This window comes from Oncorhynchus masou, chromosome 28, assembly GCF_036934945.1.
Source record: "Oncorhynchus masou masou isolate Uvic2021 chromosome 28, UVic_Omas_1.1, whole genome shotgun sequence".
NCBI lineage: Eukaryota > Metazoa > Chordata > Actinopteri > Salmoniformes > Salmonidae > Oncorhynchus > Oncorhynchus masou.
This window is the reverse complement of record NC_088239.1, coordinates 18,893,512-18,916,532: the sequence shown is the minus strand read 5'-3', so window position 1 is coordinate 18,916,532 and position 23,021 is coordinate 18,893,512. Positions and strand designations below refer to the sequence as shown.

General features: G+C 40.9%; 1 protein-coding gene and 1 pseudogene across 2 annotated transcripts in view; one reads left to right on the top strand and one right to left on the bottom strand.

Annotated features, from left to right (window-relative positions):
- Positions 1-721: 721 nt before the first annotated feature.
- Positions 722-6,754, bottom strand: LOC135517301 (NEDD8 ultimate buster 1-like; annotated as a pseudogene).
- Positions 6,755-16,556: 9,802 nt separating this feature from the next.
- xylb (xylulokinase homolog (H. influenzae)) overlaps positions 16,557-23,021 on the top strand; it is a 58,985-nt gene continuing 52,520 nt past the window's right edge. For both annotated transcript variants that reach the window (XR_010452022.1, XM_064941473.1), the window contains exons 1-9: positions 16,557-16,677; positions 17,127-17,209; positions 17,404-17,473; positions 17,933-18,013; positions 18,118-18,204; positions 19,072-19,200; positions 19,407-19,472; positions 19,756-19,828; positions 21,395-21,513. Coding sequence is in view for 1 of the 2 variants with exons in the window: in XM_064941473.1 (XP_064797545.1) it covers positions 16,624-16,677; positions 17,127-17,209; positions 17,404-17,473; positions 17,933-18,013; positions 18,118-18,204; positions 19,072-19,200; positions 19,407-19,472; positions 19,756-19,828; positions 21,395-21,513 (762 nt within the window). In the remaining variant the exon portion in view is untranslated. The remainder of the gene's footprint in view (positions 16,678-17,126; positions 17,210-17,403; positions 17,474-17,932; positions 18,014-18,117; positions 18,205-19,071; positions 19,201-19,406; positions 19,473-19,755; positions 19,829-21,394; positions 21,514-23,021) is intronic.

The window sequence follows — 23,021 nt, the reverse complement described above, 5'->3', positions numbered from 1 at the left end:
AGGATTGTGCCATGTTAAAATGCAAATATGTTCATTGTTCATAGCTTGCGCCTCGCCATACCATAACCCCCCCCCACCACGGGGCACTGTTCACATCAGCAACTGCTCACCCATCAGACGCCATGCATGCTGTCTGCCATCTGCCTGGTACAGTTGAAACCGGGATTAATCCTTGAAGAGCACACTTCTCCAGAGTGCCAGTAGCCATCGAAAGTGAGTATTTGCCCACTGAAGCAGGTTACGATGCCGAACTGCAGTCAGGTCAAGACCCTGTTGAGGATGATGAGCTTCCCTGAGACGGTTTCTGATTTCTAACAGGTTGTGCAAAAAGTTTCAGTAGCTGTCCGGGTGGTTGGTCTCAGATGATCCCCCAGATGAAGAAGCCGGATGTAGAGGTCCTGGGCTGGCATGGTTATGCGTGGATGCACTGACAAATTCTCTAAAATGATGTTGGAGGTGGCTTATGGTAGATAAATGAATGTTATCTGTCTACAACTGGTAGACATTCCTGCAGTCAGCATGCCAATTGCACACTCCCTCAAAACTTGAGCCATCTATGGCATTGTGTTGTGTGACAAAACTGCATATTTTAGAGTGGCCATTTATTGTCCTCAGGACAATATTCCACACCTGTCAGGTGGATGGATTATCTTGGCAAAGGAGAAATGCTCACTAACAGGGACGTAAACAAAATTGTGCGGAACAGTCGAGAGAAATAAGCTTATTGAACATTTCTGAGATTTTTTTATTTCAGCTCATAAAACATGGGAACAACATTTTACATGTTACGTTTTATATTTTCATTCAGCGTAGTTTACTTAATTAAAGTTACTTTGTAAAAACATAGTTCACTACCGCCACACTTAGTGATAAATGATCATATCTGAATCTCAAATGTCAGACTATAAATTGCAAGAAAAGCTCACTGGAGATATGTTAACAGAATGTGTAATTTAGCCTATTAAAAACTAAGTGCAGTCATCTATTGTCATATTGGCAATCAAACTCCATAAAATATATATTTTTTAATATAAAAAAATACATTAAATCAAACTTAATCAAATTCCATCAAAAAGGGATCTCAAACATAAACCAGAGCATATACAAAAGTATTTGCGATGAAGAAAAATAGAACAATCTTTTACACAAGCAACCAAAAATCCCTTTACCATACAATTATAGGCCTCAAGGCCTCACATTCTAAATGCTGTGTTGAAATCTCAAACATGAACCTTCAAATAATCAAATTTGTCCTCTCTGTAGCTATTAAGCATAGAGCAATAACAATGTTTATCTACTAAATCTTAATTTGTTAAATTCTCTCATCTTTAATCCATGTCAGTTTATTTCCTTACAAATTATAGTCAACCAGCTTCAAATGTTTGTGTTATTAAACTCAATTAATAACACTTTAGTACAAAAACAGAAGATACAATTTTCAATATATTGTTTGTGGATGAGAGAAAAACAAACCTAATTTGGGACTCAAATCAAAACACCCTTGGAATAGGTGGTGGTGGAAGTGCTTTCAAAATGGCTGCTGGCTGGACAGTACTTTAGCTGGAGGAGGCACATTTCATGTAGAGGTAGGACTTCATCTTGTCTATGACCTCGCGCTCCTCCTCCAGGGTCAGGTCCAGGTAGTCCTCTTCGTGTATAGGGATGTCCTCCAACACCTCATTCACCAGGTCGATGTCCGTAGGGGCCTCCCCTTGGCTCCCAGAGCCTGGAAACACCATTGGCAACAGTGTCATGTTCAATTAGGGCTCTCCTTTGGCGATTTGGGTATAAAAGGCATCCTGGAGCCTTAAGTATCAGCAACATATAGACACAGAATACCTCTTTCTCGCATACAAGTCTCAATTGTATTCCCACAGTAATATGCGTGTGCATCTGTCTGTCCATCTGCTTGCCTATATGCTTCTGTGTGTACATACGTGCGTGCATGCGAGTCCTACCTGGTGGTGCTGGGCTCCTCGGACAGTGAGGAGGCGGGAGAGGGGAACAGCAGTTCTGGGGGCAGGACCACCTGGTTGTCCTGCAGAAGCTGGGTGGCCCCCTAAACGGTTTCCCCGTCAGCCTCAGGGTCACCTCTGGCTCAAAACCTGGGTATGTCAGCTATGGCGAGGAAGGGATTTAGGCACTATCTACATACACCACTGTGATAAGCAGACTTTTTACATAGACATAGTGACTAGAGAGAGAAAGAGGTAGAGGCTTGTTACCTGCTCAACCTTGGATTGACTTATGGGGAGCTCTGTGTTGTTGGTTCTAGCAGCAGAATCTAGAAGCATCTAAAGGAAACAAGCAAACAAGGATAAAGTGGAGGGAAAAAAAACACATATTAGCAAAGTATGCTAGCTAGCTCCTACACTCTTCTGCTAGCTAATGTAAGGTTGCTTCATGGCTCTGGTTATGGTAACATGTTTTGACGGTTGGAATATCCTCCTTCATGGCGTATTGAAAAACAATGTGTGTTTTGCAGTGGTGATGACAGTCTCTCACCCTGTAGGCACCGTCCATGTCTCCTTCTGTCTGAAGGAGGACCCAGGCAGCGTCTTTCTTGGAGTAACCCAGCACTCTGAGGGTAGCCAGGCCCTCCACACACATCCTCCTCTTCTCACTCTCCTTCTGTTTCATCTCCTCCCTCTCCTGACAGGGACAGACAAAACCATAGAATTACACTCAATATGGCCACCGGTCCAACCATCATGGGACACTGACTTGAATGAGAATGTTTGTTTTAGTAATTATATTTCTATGACTAAAACAGCTCTGATAACTTAAGCAACATGTCCTAATAGCACCTATATCAAGTGAGTTGACACATTTGTTCCACTATGAGACTTACTCATAGAAATATAGGACATCCCCATTCAAGTAAACGTTGTGTAGTTCTATTGCTATGGGGACACACCTGTCTCCTATGGGTGATGTGCATTGTGGCCTCGCCTACGTTGCCATGGCAGGCCCTCAGACCCAGACGGGCTTCCTGCTCAGAGAACCCCAGATCCTTCAGCGCTTTTATCTCCCCTGGGTCCAGACACAGACGCTCATAGAAATCCTCAGCCTAGAACACAGCAGGGGTTAAAAGGTAGAATCAGTAATATTACATCATTATACAGGCGTCCATACAGATCCTCAGCCTAGAACACAGCAGGGGTTAAAAGGTAGAATCAGTAATATTACATCATTATACAGGCGTCCATACAGATCCTCAGCCTAGATAGAACATGTCAGGAGACAAGAGGATCTGGAAACAGGGCTATAATGATGTACTACACCTGCTTAAGCTTCTGTGTGGCCTGGCGCTCGTTACCAACCATGTGCGCCAGTATGCTCTGCAGGAGGTACAGCCTGAGGAACAGCACCTCCTCTCCTCTGGTGTTTCCCTAAAAACAAAATCAATTCATTAAATTAAGTACATTCAAACGATTGTGAAATTCAGATCTACATTAGTGCCTAGTGCGTCGGAGCTAAGGGTTGTTTGTGAACGGAGTCATAGACCAGTGCCATAGACCACCTTGGTCTTCATGAGCCTCTGCTGTTGGTCTCCGTAGCAATTGTGGAAGCAGTCCTCGGCAATCTGCAGCCTCCGCTTGCCGTCATCCAGATAGGACAGGGCCTACAAGGCTCGGTAGCACCACACGATGTCCAGCTGCAGTACTGCATAGTTGTCCACTGTTCAAGAGCTTGGAGCCACACTTACTGTAGAGACAAAAGACAATCAATGTGTTTGACAGGATCTAATTCCTCGTGGACAGGAGCACGTAACATACACTCACCTCTGTATGTATTTGGACAGCAAAGCTAAAAATGTTGGCCTATACTCCAGCATTTTGGATTTGAGATCAAATGTTTCATCTGAGGAGAGAACAGAATGTCACCTTTTATTTGAGGGTATTTTCATACATATCTGTTTTACCATTTAAAACAAAGCACTTTCTATATCTAGTCCCCCCATTTGAAGATGTCATCAGTATTTGGACAAAATCACTAACAGTCTATTAAAGTAGTTAAAATATTAGTATTTGGTCCCATATTCCGAGCACGCAATGACTGCTTCAAGCTTATGACTTTAAACTTGGATGCATTTACAGCTTGTTTTGGTTGTGTTTCAGATTATGTTTTGCCCAATAAGAAGTGTATTTTGAAGCTGCAAATGCATCCAATGAGTGTGTAGCGTCACAAGCTTGATGTGGTCCTTGCATGCTAAGAATATGGGACCAAATACTCAACTTTTTATAACTTTAATACATTATCAGTGAATTTTGTCCAAATACTTGCTTTCCTTTCTCAAAAGGTAAAACAAATATGTTTGAAAATACCCTCAAAAAAGGTGACATTCTATACTGTCACCACAGATGAAACATTTGATTTCAAATCCAAAACGCTGGAGTTTAGAAGCAAATTTTTGCATCGCTGTCCAAATACATACAGAGGAGAGTGTACATGGTACCGTAGTCCTCAGTCTAGTATATTTTCTAACACATCTCCCCCCAGAACTCTATGGAGCTAAGACTTTAGTTCTGGATTTCCATGATTACATGGGATCAGACTGAGCAATGTGAGGCACAGAATCACTCATCTTGATCACATAAGTGAGTAGTTATTTGAGATGTAAGGTGATTTCGTGGTGGAATGTAGAGTAGAGCTGGGACAATAAATGGAAAATGATCGACAGACCACTTATCACAGGTGAAATGAAATAAGTTTGCTAATATAGGTGACTGTTAATGGGACAATTAATGGCTACAACCATCAAACTAGTAGTATTTCAAATCAAATCTTATTGGTTGCATACACATATTTGTCAGATGTTATTGCAGGTGTAGTGAAATGCTTGGAAAATAAATGAATAAAATCCGCCCAAAACATTTTTTTGCCCCCATATTACCTAATTCTTAACAGAGTACTGTACATTCAAAATGCAATCAAATAATCATACAACAATACAATGATCTAACATGCCAATCATACAATCATCTTTGAATCAGAAATGGACTGGGTGTTTTGATCTGTTTCAACAAATTATTTATGTGATTAATAGGAAGTTTTTTTTTACACAAACTGGTCGTCAGCTTGCACCAGGTGGCCCAGAGCAGTTTCATACTGTTTCCTCTTTATCAGAGCACGGCCTTTCTCATGGAACCCCATGGCTAAAATCAGAGCCTTAGGACAACAATCACACAGCATTAGAAATAGTCAGTGGAGTTTGAATTCACACAGGACACATGGCTAGAACCATACTTAACATTCAAGCCATAAGTTGTGTGAGCTTGCCACCCACTCATACTGCTTACCATGACAGTTATGAATATAATATTGGTAATATGTTCATTAGTCCTTTGTCTAGACTACCTTTTTTTACTGTGAGGTATTTTCAGGGGGTTCCCCTTCTGATCAGCAATCTCTAGGAATGGAGTCGTGGCTGGATCATCGGTGCCATCTAAAATGACAGCCAAACCACAGAACAACCATCAAATAACACTCCTGAAATAAAACTTAAATAGAGAGAGTTGTGATTGGAGTTCTACACAGTACGAGGGTCTAACTGAAAGGATCTGGAAGCCTAACATGACAACCAAGTCACAGAACGTCCAAAAAATACTATTCATGTAGCATTGTGATAACGTTGTTATTATGTTTAAAAGCAGTGAGGGTCTAACTAACCTCTCTCTGATAGGATCTGGAAGCCCCTCTGGGTTCTCTGGACACTCTGGTCCTGCGTTTTCTTCTCCTCCTCCACCACCAACATCTGGTTCTTCCTCTCTGGCACGCTCACCCGCAGAACCATCATCTTACTTTTGTTCTTCACATTCTGTTCATCCAGACGCTTCTCTGTAAAGAGAAACTATTTCAATGCAAAGTTGAAATGACCAAACATTGATTAGATGAGTGTTGTGGCAAGTAAATGGAAACGTACCAGGAGTGTGTCTTCCCTTTAAAAATTAACTGGATGTATTTAAGTCCATATTGTTCAGTAATCCTATACAAAAGTAGAAAAAAAGTAGCACCTTATAAATTTGTGACTTTGGTAGACATAATAATCTGAGATGGAAGTGACAGGGCATCTTCACATCACTCACAGATCATATTATAAAAGACTGACATTGCATTGGCCATTTTCACTTACCTATCCATGATATCTTGAGCAAGGACATCCAGTTTTGTCTCCAAATAGTTCTTCTTCTTGGTATACTAAAGGAATAGGTAACAATGTGGAATTACTTTATTTTCTGTAGGCTGTGTCAGGGCAAACACACCCACCCACATACCTTTTCCAAGTCTTTAGGCAGAAAGAGTTCCACACAAGTCTTGTTCCCCATTCCACTCTTTACTGCCTGGGATCGGAGGCCCTCCAAGGCACTGGCCACTTCAGACACAGAGATGCACACAATGGGGGCATAGTTCACTGCAAGATCCTGCAATGACAACAGTGACAAACAGACAGGGATAATTTGTTACTCTATCTCACAAAGGTGACTCATAGTCAGGTCACAGACCAACGAGCTCAATGAACAGCAATACATTTTGAATGGCTATAACTGTTGGTCACCTAGCAAACTAACTTTACCTGAACAGATTGCTGTCCTGCCTCGCTGTCCTCTGTTGTGTAAGGTGGATTGCTGAGCTGAATATTACCTTGATTTAAAAGATTTACCAGCTTTTCCTGAATATGTAGCTCCGCCATTCTCGAAACAGTGGAAAAAGATGTAAGGAAAAGTGAAAGTGAACAGCCAGCAAACCAAAGGGGAATTCCACAGAATGAGTAGAGCCCAAATTACGTCGCACTACGTCGCACTAGTTACGCAGTCGCAGAAGACTACACCAACGACCAGCTAGCTACAGCCATGGTTGTTTTCGGTTTCTTTCAAAATATAACAAATGAATGACTCACGTTTGAAGTGTTGTTAACATTGTCGCCGTATTGTTCTGATAGAAACATTTCTGAACCGAGAATGTTGTTTATCTTCTCTTTCACACTAGGATAAGTCACGGGGGCCAATTTGTCATCATTGGCCAGAAGTTCATCAACAGAGCCACTCACAACCCATCATTGAAGGAAGCCGTGGGACAGGCCAAATGGACCACAGATACACCCATGTCCATAATGCTGAAACTGACCTAGAAGATAGGGGGGGGGAATAAAAAAATACAATAATTTGTGTGTGTATGAAAATGTGTAGATATATGTGAATGCACTCCTTCGTGCCCCCACCCCTCTCCCCCTGCACAGTTGTGAGCTATAATTTTAATGAATTTTTATATCCCTTATTTTATATGTTTTACTTCTATTTTATTTTTAAAGTAAAACACCACAAACTCATGTTGGGAAAAGAAAAAAAGGCTAAACTAATCTACGCCCGTTCTGATAAAAACCTTAGGGCATCTAGCCTCGGGGGATGCCTTGCTTGACCACACCCTCCTTCCTTGCTCATGGCCTGCCCTGCCTCTTCCACCAATCCATTTGTTTCTTATGGACAGAAAAGAGCAGAAGCTCTGAGCTGTCCGATCAGGTCCATTGTTTACTGAGCGACACATGTTCTCTCTTTCATTTTCTCGGCGGACGTCCGTATGGATTGAGGTACAAACTTTCCGAAGTTCACTTGGTAAGTCACTGGTAAGTGTAATATCTTCCGTGGAAGTATATTCACATGGCCAGCCCCTTTTGAGAACTCTAGTTTGTTGTGCTTGTGTTTCGTCAGCCTTAAACTACGACGCCGTGTGTATCCATTAATATATTGGTGGCTCTTGCTGCCACAAACTGTATTTTCCTTACACAACTTGCCGACTGGCTTGTTCTGTGTGTGTTGCGATTTGCTTAAACATGCCATTATCTGCTAATTACACTACATTTTCTTTCCCCCTACAGAATGTAGGAGTATTGTGGTGGGCTTCCACTACGTTGAGACATTTAACTTTGGAGTTATTCCATCATATGGCGCTGTTTTGTTTTCCTCTGACTCTCAACACTGGGGCCCCACAAGGGTGCGTTCTGAGCCCTCTCCTGTACTCTCTGTTCCCCCACGACTGCGTGGCCATGCACGCCTCCAACTCAATCATCAAGTTTGCAGACGACACTACAGCGATAGGCTTGATTACCAACAATGACGAGACGGCCTACATGGAGGAGGTGAGGGCCCTCGGAGTATGGTGTCAGGAAAATAACCTCACACTCAACGTCAACAAAACAAAGGAGATAATCGTGGACTTCAGGAAACAGCAGAGGGAGCACCCCCTATCCACATCGACGGGACAGTAGTGGAGAAGATAGTAAGTTTTCACAGACAAACTGAAATGGTCTACCCACACAGACAGCGTGGTGAAGAAAGCACAGCACCGCCTCTTCAACCTCAGGAGGCTGAAGAAATTCAGCTTGTCACCAAAAACACTCACAAACTTTTACAGATGCACAATCGAGAGCATCCTGTTAGGCTGTATCACCGCCTGGTACGGCAACTGCTCCGTCCCACAACCGTAAGGCTCTCCAGAGGGTAGTGAGGTCTGCACAACGCATCCCCGGGGGCAAACTACCTGCCCTCCAGGACACCTACACCACCTGATGCCACAGGAAGGCCATAAAGATCATCAATAGGACAACAACCACCCGAGCCACTGCCTGTTCACCCCGCTATCATCCAGAAGGCGAGGTCAGTACAGGTGCATCAAAGCTGGGACCGAGAGACTGAAAAACAGCTTCTATCTCAAGGCCATCAGACTGTTAAACAGCCACCACTAACATTGAGTGGCTGCTGACTCAACTTCAGCCACTTTAATAATGTATAAATTGATGAAAAATGTATCACTATTCACTTTAAACAATGCCACTTCATATAATGTTTACATACGCTACATTACTCATATCATATGTATATACTGTACTTGATACCATCTACTGCATCTTGCCTATGCCGTTCTGTACCATTACTCTATCATATATTTGTATGTACATATTCTTCATTCCTTTACACTTGTGTGTATAAGGTAGTTGTTGTGAAGTTGTTAGGTTAGATTACTCGTTGGTTATTAATGCATTGTTGGAACTAGAAGCACAAGCATTTCGCTACACTCGCATTGACATCTGCTAACCATGTGTATGTGACAAATAAAATTTGATTTGATTTACCCGACCATGGACACCATAATAGCTGCCATGCTCCTCCCGGACCGGGAGATTATAGGGCAGAACCCACGACTGAAGCAGGGACCCCCCAGAGTCTTTGATGCGGACTTGAAAGCCACATATTGTGGCACCTCCCTCTGCGGTTGGTTCAGCGGTCCAGGGCATCGCTTCCCCTTCCCGGGGACTGTGCGGGGAACCTCCTTCCACATTTACAGCCCCTGCGTCTCGGTCCCGCTATGAGACTTCGCTGCTGGCTGGCCAGGTCCCTCTAGCACTGACTAAATCTGGTACGGGTATTCCAATATATTGGAGTGATCCAATATAGTGAAACATAACGAAGGTTACGTATGTAACCATGGTTATGTGAGCGATGTGGATCACTCCAATCCTCTGCGGTGCTAGAGGCGCCTCAAGTGATGTAGAGAATGTGTGTCGTGGCCATGGGATCTACGTATAGGGGCGGACACCAGCCGTGACACAGGTGTACACAGGAGTAAATCGAAATCCTCACCTCGGATATGTCCCTCCGCTTCGGAGTGATACCAATATATTGGAGTGATCCATATATTGTAGCTCTCATAGCCGTGGTTACATACTTAACCTTCGTTCTTTACTAAAAATACATATCCCGATTGCTGGACGGGGGGAGGGTGAGGATACCAACATCATAAAACCCCAAAATAAAATGCATCCAAAAATCCCCACTCCTTTAGTGATAATCCACATTACATCCCTACACAGGCTCACCTGCCTGTGTGGATGCAACATTCATCAACAGGATTCCTTGCAATGTCTTTGCTGTAAAATTCCTGAGTCATCCAAAAAAGGTCAGCCGCACTCGATAACTATTTTCTCAGATTTCTGGAAAGTGCTTGTCACCAGTTACAGCCATTTTGACTTTGGCTGTGGTATTGTACAAATATTTTTTTGTGTGTTTTTGTTGTTGCATTTTGGTCTTAATTTAAGGTTAGCAGTGTGGTTAGGGTTAGGTAGAAAATCAGATTATAAGAAACATGTGGGATATAAGACTTTGTGGTTGTGGTAATTAGTGACTACTCTAGAAATCACTGTAGTCACTGTAGTCAATACACAACAGCCTGTCCTTATGATTATTAGGAGACTGCTGAGGGGAGGGTGGCTCATAATAATGGCTGGAAAGGAGCGAATAGAATGGCATTAAACACATGAAATTCCGCTCCAGCCATTACCTCGAGCCAGTCCTCCCCAATTTAAGTTAGCACCAACCTCCTGTGTTTTTAATTTAACCCTATCAGTCCCGAAACGCCAGCAAATGTCAGCTTTTCATTTATCTGACTTTTATTTATCTGCATGTCCAGCCCATATATTTAACCTCCCAATGAAGTGTTTTACCATTTTCCTTTCAGGACAACCAGGGCTACAAGTAGAACACAAATCAATTTGACATAAACAGTTGTATTTATGAGTTTTATTGACAAATGTCCAACAACAACAACAAAAAAGTCAGCCAAAGCAAAAACCTGATTTAAAAATGAATTTACACTACCGTACAAAAGTTTGGGGTCACTTAGAAATGTCCTTGTTTTTGAAAGAAAATCACTTTTTTTGTCCATTTTTAAAATAACATCAAATTGATCAGAAATACAGTGTAGACATTAATGTTGTAAATGACTATTGTAGCTGTAAACGGCAGATTTTTAGTGGAATATCTACATAGGCGTACAGAGGCCCATTATCAGAAACCATCACTCCTGTGTTCCAACGGCACATTGTGTTAGCTAATCCAAGTTTATAATTTTAAAAGGTTAATGCCCGGCACACCACACAATGTTTAAAAGGGAATAGAAGTCCAAAACGTGCCTGCGTTACGGTGGGACTCATTGGGTTAATGTAGCTAATACAATGTTTTGTTATATTTTATTCCACCTGTTAATACCCTAACAATTTGTAAGTGGACTCTTGCAAATTTTCCTGGGATGAATGCTGTAATTAAAAACAAAAGTGCACCATTGTCTGTAGCCAAATCATGTGCCTTGTTTTAGCCCAAAATTGCAATCCTTGTACTGACAATATACTAAAATCTTCTGTAGGCTTTTCAACTCTGCAATAACAATGCTCCAATGACAATGCATAATAAATTGTGCACACAACCCTTTATCTAAATGTTTGGGGTCAGATTAGGAGATGTGCTCGGTCCTGAGACTATGAAGCTGACAACACTGAGTTTACAACACGTGCAGAGACTGACATGTGACAACACACCGTCTAATAGAGGGAAGAACATCAAAATCATGGTAGGGCCTACCTTTTCAAAATGACTCATACAAACCGTTGTGATGTGATTTTAAAATGTTCATTATGTATTTAGTAGTACTGTATACAGGCTACCATATTTAATTAATGCATCATGTCTTCACATTCCATCTGTATTGCTGGGATTTATCTTATTGTATGACAATAATATGTACACCAGAGAATAATCAGTCATTTTCAAGTCACATATTTGTTCAGTGGCAACAGCCTGTCATTATTTCCAGTGGAGGCTGCTGAGGGGAGGACGGCTCATAATAATGGCTGGAAAGAAGCAAATGAAATGGCATCAAACACATGGAACCCGTGTGTGTGTGATGTCTTTGTTATCATTCCATGTATTCCGCTCCAGCCTTTACCACAAGATCTTCCTCCCCAATTAAGGTGCCACCAACCTCATGTGTTTTAATTGAACCCTATCAGTCCCGAGACACCAGTAAAATTGTCTTTTCATTAATCTGACTTTTATTTATCTCCATGTCCACCCCTTATATTTAACCTCACAATTAAGTGTTTTACCATTTTCCTTTCAGGACAACCAGGGCTACAAGTAGAACACAAGTTAATTTTACATAAACAGTTGTATTCATGAGTTTAATTGACAAATGTCAACAACAAAAAAAGAAGCTCAGCCAAAGCAAAAATCTGACTAAATTAATTTATGTAACTACAGAAATTGTTTCCTCAATGGGAAATAAATATCCAACTCGTCAGTGACAACTGTGTGGTGTTTGGGACAGAAACTGTGAGCTTATTACAGTATTATAGACACTATGTCATGGGATTTCCTTTGATTGTCTATGTAGAAGAACCCCTTTACCTTCTAATGACTCTTGAGTAAAACATGTGCATGTTCGTGAGAGTCTCAGTTTTTCATAATGGCTTTTAAGTGTGTAGTTCAAACCATACACACTTTACAGACATTTTTGTAAAAAAGACCCGGGCCCCTTCAGGATCCGCCCTTGTCTCACAAACTCCACTCTCAGCCCCCGTTAATCACACAGACTAATGGTTGGTATGTACAGATACAGAATAAATAGACAAATCCAATGGCACAACCCATGCAGCTCAAACACACACTGTTTAAAAGGGGTTTGAAGTAATAAAAAATGCCTGTGTTATGGTGTAACTCATTGGGTTAATGTAACTAAAACATTTAAATGTTTAGTTATATTTTATTCCACCTGTTATTACCCTAACAATGGTCTGTAAATGGTCTCTTGAATAATTTCCTGGAATAAATGCTGTAATTAAAAACAAAACATCGCACCATTGTCTGTAGGCCTAATCGTTTGCTCTCTGGGAAAAATATCATTTCAAGACATTGAGGAGTATTTCACTCAATGGATGGAGATGGATCCCCATCTCAGCTGTGATGAAACCCGAACGTTAACATATGATCCTATATAGGGCAAGGCACAGCATCTTACATGATATTATTTGCATGGCTGCATACCAAATGTCCTTTATAGCAACAACAAGATTAGTTGAATTCTGCAGAAACATAGAAAACATTCTCTATGGCACTATAGACTGTAACGGACTCTTTCCCTCTCCTATAATCTGATCAGAATGATGAGTACATCCCAAGTCTCCTAGCAGCTTCCGACTTCTTGGGCCCTTTTCTTTGGGGGAAGGGGTAGTGTTGATGGTGGCAAGAGGAGAGAAGAGGCGGCCGCTGCCCCCCAAAACTCAGTTGTCTGGACAAAATGGCTGGGGCTGAGAACTTCCGGGGGCCTGAACTGCTGTTACTGGTACTCAACTCTACAGGATGGATAGAAATAGAATCCCCCAAGACCTTCTCACTGGACGTCTCAGGAAAGTCTTCAGACAGCGAAGTAAAACTGGAATTACTGCCCGTGATTGTGGGGTTTGTATGTGGTGTTATAATGACGTTGGCTTGTCGGTGGATACCCAAGGGTTTGCGCCATGGGGCTCTCTCCAGGTCCCCAACAAAGTCATTCTCAGACTCTGAGACCGACCTCTTCCTCTCGTGTTTGCTCTTCATCTCCTGGTTGACTGGGACTACATTGACCAGGGCTTGCCCACTGATTTCTGCTGCATCATCAGTTGATACTGTTAGGAAATAGAATGGAAATGTACAGACAGGTTTACACAGTCATCTGCAATCAACCTTCCAGCTCAATGGAAAAGTACTGTAACAAAAATATTACTTCTGTTTGAATGACCACATCTCCAGTATAGCCTACATGCAGTATAACTGTATTTTGTTGCTCAAAGTAGGCTAGCAGGAAAAGCTTTTGCATGAAGGAAAAAAGTACCAAAGACCAGTGCCGCCATGTGTCCACAAGGACTCAAATTCACGTGATATAAATCAATTACTGCTACTTTGTTGCAACATGACCTTGAGGATGCACAATATTGTCTACAATTTAACAACTTATTGCCAGTGCCAAACTGTTTAGACAACTGGGCCATGTTACGTTACCAAACGTTATCGAACATTGCAAATAGAAAATCCATGAATAAAGCCGATGTGATTCTTTATTCTACATGTCAGATAGGCATGTAAGCGTCCTGCTGAACGCGACCCACGTTGGGTGCGTGTCAAGCTCTCGCAGCACTCTTGGAAAGCGATGTCTACCTTGTCTGAATAAAACCACCAGGGTCTGGCGCTTTTGTTTCTCTTTAGTCAAGTTGTACTGTTCCGTCAAAAGTGCAATGTCCATCCTTGTTAGGCCCGCCACAATTTCGCTTTGGTCCGCTTCCTCGACCAAATGATTCACGTCGCCGTTGGCTGTTTCACTACGACTCCGGGATCTTATCTGTTCCCAGGAACACGTCGAATTGGAACAGCAGCACGACAACATCCTGTTTGCATTGATAACCAATTTGGATTTTTATTTCCCCAATCAAAGAAGGCACAGCTGATAGAATGATAAGTAGTTATCCACCTGCTGCAAGCAGTATAGCCTATACGGCACTGTCTACATCTCAGTAGGTGTAGTGTAGGCTAGTCTAAAGTGGTTCAAAAGTTTGAGTGATGTGCAAACAATTGAGGACAATTGAAGGTTGCCCTTTTCTTTTACAGTAGACCATGTAGGTGTATGTGTAGTGTAGTTTTTGTGAAAACTGCTTATGTTTATGATATGCTAAAATAGGAGAATAGGTCAGTATATTATGAAGGAAAGTTCCAAACATAATAATGAAGGAAAGTTCCAAACATAATACATGGCCTACAGTAAACTAGGCTAGACAAACATCAAGTTACTTACATCTTCATACTATAGAATCCAGTAGTCTTTTATTATCTGTAGGCCTAACAATCAACATTGATTTACATGTTCATATATTATGTTCTGGAAAAATGTGTTGAATGACCCAGTTGTTACTTGGGCTGGCACTGACACAGTATGTTGACACAGTGTTGTTGAAGTTGTGGGTGAGTCCTGCTTTGGAGGGATGACTTAAATGGATGACATGGTGGTGGTGACACATCTAGCAGGTGTACCTGCGCTGCAAAAAAACTCACAGAAAATTAGCCCTTAGTTCAATGCTTAGTCAACTCGGGAGACCAATGCTTAGGGCTCCTGAGTGGCACAGTGGTCTAAGGCACTGCTTCTCAGTGCTAGAGCCAGGTTTGATTCCAGGCTGTATCACAACCGGACGTGACTGGGTGTCCCATAGGGCAGCGCACAATTGGTCCAGCGTCGTCAGGGTTTGGCCATTATTGTAAATAAGAATTTGTTCTTAACTGGCTTGCCTAGTTAAATAAAGGTTAAATACTCACACATCACTCCTTTGCCTCAACATTATTGCCTGACACGTTCTCCTTACTAAAGCAGGGAGGCCTGTATTTCAAAGATATCATTACCACAGGGATTTTCTATGCAAACAGTCCCACTTCCATGAATTGTTTGTGGAGACCTGTGGATTTCCTGTTTCTGAAAAGTAAGCAATGAGCTGCTGATAACTCATGCAGCAAATTAAATAACAAAATGGATCTCTGTCTCTCTCTCTTCCCTGTCTTTATTCCTGTCAGTCTGTCTGTCTCTCTGTGCGCATGAGTGTTCATCATGAACATTTAAATGTCCAAATAATAATAGCCATGGGTGGAGCATCTGAACCTAACTGAATGTCCTACCTTTTGCAACATTAGACCTAATAGACAATAAGGAATATATACTGAACAAAAATATATAAAAGCAACATGCAACGATTTTACTGAGTTACAGTTCATATAAGGAAATCAGTCAATTGAAATAAATACATTCATTAGGCCCTAATCTGACTGGGCACGGGCACAGCCATTGGTGGGCCTGGGAGGGCATAGGCCCACCTACTTGGGAGCCAGACCCACCTACAGGAAGCCAGGCACAGCCAATCAGAATGAGTATTTCCCCACAAAAGGGCTTTATTACAGACAGAAATACTCCTCAGTTTCACCAGCTGTCTGCGTGGCTGGTCTCAGACAATCCTGCAGGTGAAGAAGCCAGATGTGGAGGTCCTGGGCTGGCGTGGTTACATGTGGTCTGCAGTTGTGAGGCCGGTTGGACGTAGTGCCAAATTCTCTAAAACAACATTGGAGGTGGCTTGTGGTAGAGAAATTAACATTGAATAATCTGGCAACAGCTTCTGTGGACATTTCTGCAGTCAGCATGCCAATTGCACACTCCCTCAACTTGATATATCTGTGGCATTGTGTTGGGTGACAAAACTGTACATTTTAGTGGCCTTTTATTGTCCCCAGCACAAGGTGCACCCGTGTAATGATCATGCTATTTAATCTGCTTCTTGATATGCCACACCTGTCAAATGGATGGATTATTTTGGCAAATGAGAAATGTTCAGTAACAGGGATTTAAATACATCTGTGCACATAATCTGAGAGAAATAAACGTTTTGTGCATGTAGAAAAATTTCGACTCATGAAACATGGGACCAACACTTTACATGTTGCGTGTATAGTTTTGTTCAGTATATAGACACAGTATTTTTTGCTTGTCGTAAATGTTTATGACGTTTGTCATGAAGTATTAAAAAAGCCACTCACCAGATAGTATTTGATTAAATAAAATGCAACGTAGGCTATATATAGCTAGAAGAGTTTGAGTCTTTAACTGCAGCCTATATTCATTTTTGGAGTGCGCTGCACCTTTAAACATGAACCCTGTGTGTACTGTTCAGTAACAGCGATACTGTGCTGCACTTCCAGTTTTGGGACCTAGAATTATGTGTTGACTGCAATGGCTGCGTCCACCGAGTCATTTTACCTGGGCTTTGATTTCAGCACTCAACAAGTAGGTTCGGATGATAATGCATGCTTTACGTCGTTCTGTTTGCAATATTGCCTATACGCACGCGCGTAGACTTTGTAACACGGAAGAAGAGATAAAACGATGAATCAGCGGCTACAAATGAAGGCTCATCTGGAACATTTTACATAGCATAGGCCTACCGGAAGATAACCTTTCAAATAACCCATGTGTACCATACTATATAAGCAATATTATAAGCGATATTTAGTGGTTCTGGCATTCATTAATAAATGAAATGCGCGTGGCATGTTTTTTCCTTTCATTCCACTGGACTTCGGACTTAGCCTAGACAAACATTGAATTGCTTATTTCATAACATTTTGCCATTCTTCCTACTCCATTGGCTGCAAAGCAGGCACTTCTGTTGCTTTTCCTGTAACCTACTGTAGCTCCTAAACTTACTCAATCCGTTTCCCCAATTTTGTGTTCAGCTGAAGGTGGTTGCTGTTGATGGGAACCTCAGTGTTGTCCACCAGGACAATGTGCAGTTTGACAGTGAACTGCCAGAATTCGGGTAACACAAAATAAAAAAATACATTTCATAAAGTGTAGGACGATATGTGCTGACAACTGATAGATAGCTATGTTCTCCCGACTATCACAGCACAATTCCAAGGCTGGCAAATCCTACACCCTCGATAGGAGGCTAGGCTACACAGTTTGGAAATAGTCCATGAAACTGACTTCGATCTTTTCATATCTCCCCAGGACTCGGGGAGGGGTCCATATCCATGCAGACAGTCTGACTGTCACTTCTCCTGTGCTCATGTGGGTTAAGGTAGTCCACCGTGAATACTTTACTACTTATTAGTGCTCTGCACAGTGAATACTTCACTAGTACTCAGTAAAAGTACTAGTAGCTCAGTGGTCTGCTCACTCTCAAACCATTGCATAGCTGAAGTACTGAATTAACTTCCATATAAGCTGTTATTCCGTTGAGTTTAAAGGTAGGGCATACAGCAATAACATTCCCAAAAGTGTTGTAACACTGCATGAAACTGTAAGGTTGATTAAACTAATATTATTAAACAGCAGTTCATTCTAATTTTGGTAAGATATCTCTCTTTGTAAGTAACTCCTCACTGTTATCTTCAGCAGAAATACACAACACTTTGAATCAATAGTCACCTCGATCAGATTCAAGACCAATCTATGCGTAGTAAGGATGCCATTGGCAGAGCTGAGCGTGTTTTAGTAATGTGATTTTTAACTGAGCAATTCCATGATGATTTCCCAGGCACTTGACCTGATCCTTGGCAAGATGAAGAATGCAGGATTTGACTTCTCGCGTGTGAAAGCCCTATCTGGGAGTGGCCAGGTGGGTGGACTATTACTAGTACTCTATTACAGTGCTCCATTGTGTATTTTGAATACAGTCAGGCATTACATGTATTTTATTTCATCATTGCCTTGTTTTTACAGCAACATGGCAGTGTGTATTGGAGGAAAGGGACCAACCAAGTTCTCAGGGATCTCCAGCCAGGAAAAAGTTTGCATGAACTTCTGAAGGTAAGTGGTCCCATACAAGGCAGTAGCAGGGAGAGATTCTATACTCTCTGGTTGTCCTTTCTGTCTATAACTACAGCAGAGTAGAGTGCATGTTTGCTAGTGACATGCCAGATAAAACAATTATCTCCCATTTTTGATAGTCAACTTCATCGTCAAATCACATTTATTTATAAAGCCCTTCTTACATCAGCTGATATCTCAAGTTCTGTACAGAAACCCAGCCTAAAACCCCAAACAGCAAGCAATGCAGGTGTAGAAGCATTTCATTTTGCACATACAGTTCAGTATCAGCAACAAGCACAAATGACATGCACCACTTGATTTGAAATACAGTGCCCTGCTTTTGGCACATGTCAAATAGGCGGCGTCCGCCTGGTTAAAAGTTAATACATTACCTTCCTCGTGTGAGTGACAAAAACCCACATTTGCCACAGCCTTTGATACATTGCAGGCACAGCCAACCCTATATCCCAATGTTTATTCATTAATCCAACAATACAATCAAACCCTGAGGATTATTCAGTTAATACTAACCTGAAGGGCCTCCTTTTTACATCAGTGAGTTTGCAAGTCCAAAAGGACCATGATAAGGCCTTTCTATTAACATTTTGTCTCAAACCTAGTTGTCTCTTCCAAATTAGTTCTTATCTTTGAATGCCTTGATATATATTTTGAGAGTATTACAGTAGTTAGTTGATTAGTAGTTGTTTTGATTCATTCAAACACTTTGTTTTTTGAATACATTTTAGTTGTGCACATTCCACTTCTATTAAGTGATTCCATGGATTGCAATAAATAAGCTAGTTTCTTGTCATCTGATTTCTCATTTTGTATATTGATACATTATGTCTGTACTTGTGCCAACAGGGTGGTTTTGCAGTGTCCGATAGTCCAGTGTGGATGGACTCCAGCACGACAGAGCAGTGTCAGTACCTGGAGACAGCAGTAGGTGGCGCTCAGAGAGTTGCAGACATCACAGGCTCCCGGGCCTATGAGGTGAGGACTCAGTTTCCTTGACTGGATGGATTTGATGGATATACTTAATTTGACACTTACTTTACTCATTGTTTACAAGTAACTTCAATCATACATGTCTCCAAGTGATATGGACACAGGTAACACGTGTACATGTATGTGGGGGATCCAATATTTACTAAAGGCACTAACCTTTTTTTTATCAATTCTATAACATTACCTTTCAGCGTTTCACTGGAAATCAGATTGCCAAGATTTACAAGGCCCAACCAGAGAAGTACGAGGACACAGAGGTGAGGTGACATGTGCCCATTTTACTTGTCTGCTATCACCATTCCCCATTGTTTTATGTTAAATCCAATGATTTATATACACCTTTGGTAAACTACTCTAGGTCACATATCTGTGTGAATTCAATACATTAAGGTAAATACGGCTCTAAAAATTCCAGATAATTCTGCTCTCTTGGTGGAACATATTCTGTGTTGATTTAGTAGGAAAGATCAATAGAATTTTAAATAGAATTTTACTCGTTCTGAAATATTTCCCCCCTTATTTTTTTGCTATTCTTTTCAGAGAATCTCATTGGTCAGTAGCTTTGCTGCCTCTCTCTTCCTGGGCAGCTATGCAGCTATTGATTACAGTGACGGTAAGGTACTGGTACTGATGATAATGGTTAATGATGATTTGTTATCGGGTAGTACTTTATGGTATGGTACAGAAATTATTACACAATAGCAAGCTATGCTTCCCTTTTTTGTTTCTCTTTGGGATTTATTAAAACATATGAGTACTGCATGTACAATTTGTTATCAGTTTAGTTACCACTTAGCACAAGAATGTACCTATTGATAGCACATCATTTCATTGTAAATACCTGTGAAAACATTACCCTAATATAAAGTTATCCTGCATTATGACATGTTATAATATAACATTTAAGTACAACTACTATGGAACAAATACCTTGGGAGTGAAGATCCTCCTTAAACAGTTTTATCTCAATGTCTTCCTTCAAAGACTCAATCATGGACACTCTTACTGACAGTTGTGGCTGCTTTGCGTGATGTATTGTTGTCTCTACCTTCTTGCCCTTTGTGCTGTTGTCTGTGCCCAATAATGTTTGTACCATGTTTTGTGCTGCTGCCATGTTGTGCTGCTGTCATGTTGTGTTGCTGCCATGCTGTGTTGTCATGTGTTGCTGCCTTGCTATGCTGTTGTCTTAGGTCTCACTTTATGTAGTGTTCTGTTGTCTCTCGTCGTGATGTGTGCTTTGTCCTATTTTTGATTTTTCTTTATTTAAATCCCAGCCCCCGTCCCTGCACGAGGCCTTTTGGTAGGCTGTAATTGTAAATAACAATTTGTTCTTAACTGACCTGCCGAGTTAAATAAAGGTTAAATACAAAAACAAACTAATCCTTAAAGAGTTAGCTGTTTCAGACCATATTACTTTACCCCAGCATGCTTGAAACATCACCTACTATGGGAACACAGTGGGTTAACTCCAAGTTGGCTTGAACTTATCTCTGACACTTACTTCATTACAATGTTTTTACCTGGCAGAACCATTCTTTTAAGGTCTGCTGGATAACAATCATCATTGTGTTTGCGCAATAAGGTCGCCAAGGGATTTTTCTCCCATCTGTTATCAGCAGCACTGAAACCAGCTTGACATTGTAATCAAGTCATGTAGCCTGTTTTTCGCCTGAAATTTGTTACAATATACAACAGGGCAATATGAGGGAAATGTCTTGTTTATAATACAGGAAGATTACAGTAGTTGTGACAATTTGCTCATGACATTCTAGTCTATCAGCACAATGATATCTGGCATATACATAGAAGTATACCACAGTGCTGTGATAACATACATTACAGTTTATGAATAACATAAATTCATATTCAGATTAGTGAGATTGGATTGAGTTAATAAAAACATTTATAATAATATAAATATGTATAAATGTAAATATATTTATATAAATGTATAGAAATAATTAAATACTTATGCGTAGAAAGTGTATTAATAGTTAATTCATGATTTTTAATGAAAGTCATTATTAAGAGTTACCCAAACATTTGTTACACTCGGTTCTGTGATCTGCATTTTAATCAAATTTACTTGCATTGAGGTGCACTGTATATTCTATGTTCTTTGGAAATGCGTGATCAGTCGTTCTGATTCGTGACATGTTCATTCTTCTCCTTTATTAAGGTTCAGGGATGAATTTGATGGACATTTTCAGCAAACAGTGGGCAGACTCCTGTCTTGAGGCTACTGCTCCTCACCTGGAGGAGAGGCTGGGAGCCCCTGTGCATTCTTCAGCTGTCTTGGTGAGATACCCCTATATGCGGTATCATGGTTCTTGACTATGTGTTGCTATTTTTTTTGTCTATTCTCATGGTTGGGCAACTGATAAGGAATGCAAATCAACTTTTGACTTTTGAATGGGCTGTGATTTCATCTCACATGGAAGGTTGTTTTACATTTTCATTGTAAAATAAGTACGTTTTTGGTGAATTCTTCAGTTGCAAGTCCTTGGGTCAGGTCATGTAGGCGACATAATATCCATCGTATCACCTCATATTGAAATGTTTGTATTTGAAGAGTTGTAGGTCAGCCTGAGGGCTCCGGCAATAATTGGATAAAGAACTGGGGCCATCAAGGCTTTCGTCCCAGCTCCACTTGTTTGTCTTTGGATCCTCGTAACACTTAAACTGCCGGGCCTCACTACCCCCGTACTACACCAATGAACAGCCATTCTGACTGCAACATTCTAACAGTCTAATAAATAAATTTCATATATACTATCAGAAAACGTATCCTTTGGTTGTGTTTATGAAGGTCTTGGGTAACATTAGAATACAGATTTTTTTTTTAATTCTATGAACAAAAGCATTTTCCTTAGCTGATGTTACTGTATGCGATCTGCTACTGCGTGCTCACGTGTGGAGCGCATGGGAACAGCGTATATTTTTTAAATAAGAGCTAATCTCTTCAATTTTGAGAGTTATTTGGCAAAGCTACGTGTTTTGGAAACCTCAATCTTTCTGATACTACCTTACCGTGAAATGCTTACTTACAAACAAAAGTTTTAAAAAATTTAAAAAGTATACAATAACAATGGCTATATATAGGGGGTCATTTGTATATGGAGGTAGGGGTGAAGTGACTATGCATAGATAATAAACAGCGAGTAGCAGCAGTGTTCAAAACAAATGGGGGGGTTGTCACTGTAAATAGTCCGGTGGCCATGTGATTCATTGTTCAGCAGTCTTATGGGTTGGGGGTAGAAGCTGTTAAGGACCCTTTTAGTCCGAGACTTGGTGCTCTGGTACCACTAGCCGTGCGGTAGCAGAGAAAACAGTCTATGACTTGGGTGACTGGAGTCTGACAATCTTTCCTCTGACACCGCCTAGTATATAGGTCCTGGATGACGGGAGTATTGGCCCCAGTGATGTACTGACATAGTAGAGACATAATCCTGATTTTATTTATGCAGTAAAATACAAGTAAGACATGTGATGTATCAGAAATTGTGTACTATAATTATTGTCAATCTAAAATATTGTCATATCATTATAAATACAGTTTATATGGTTTTATACACTTTCTGTATATATAGCCTTAAAATATATGTAAACAGACCATACATGTTTCAATGTAAATGTTTGGGAAAGTTGTGAGTGCTATTATATGATACAATATCAGTACTTTTACAACTTGTCTACAGTAAATCCTATCATCAACTGATTTTAGCCAATGTGTGGCTGTGGATTGAGTGCATTTGTTTGAATGGAATGTTGGCATATTGGCATTTAATTTGAAAAATTAACAGAAT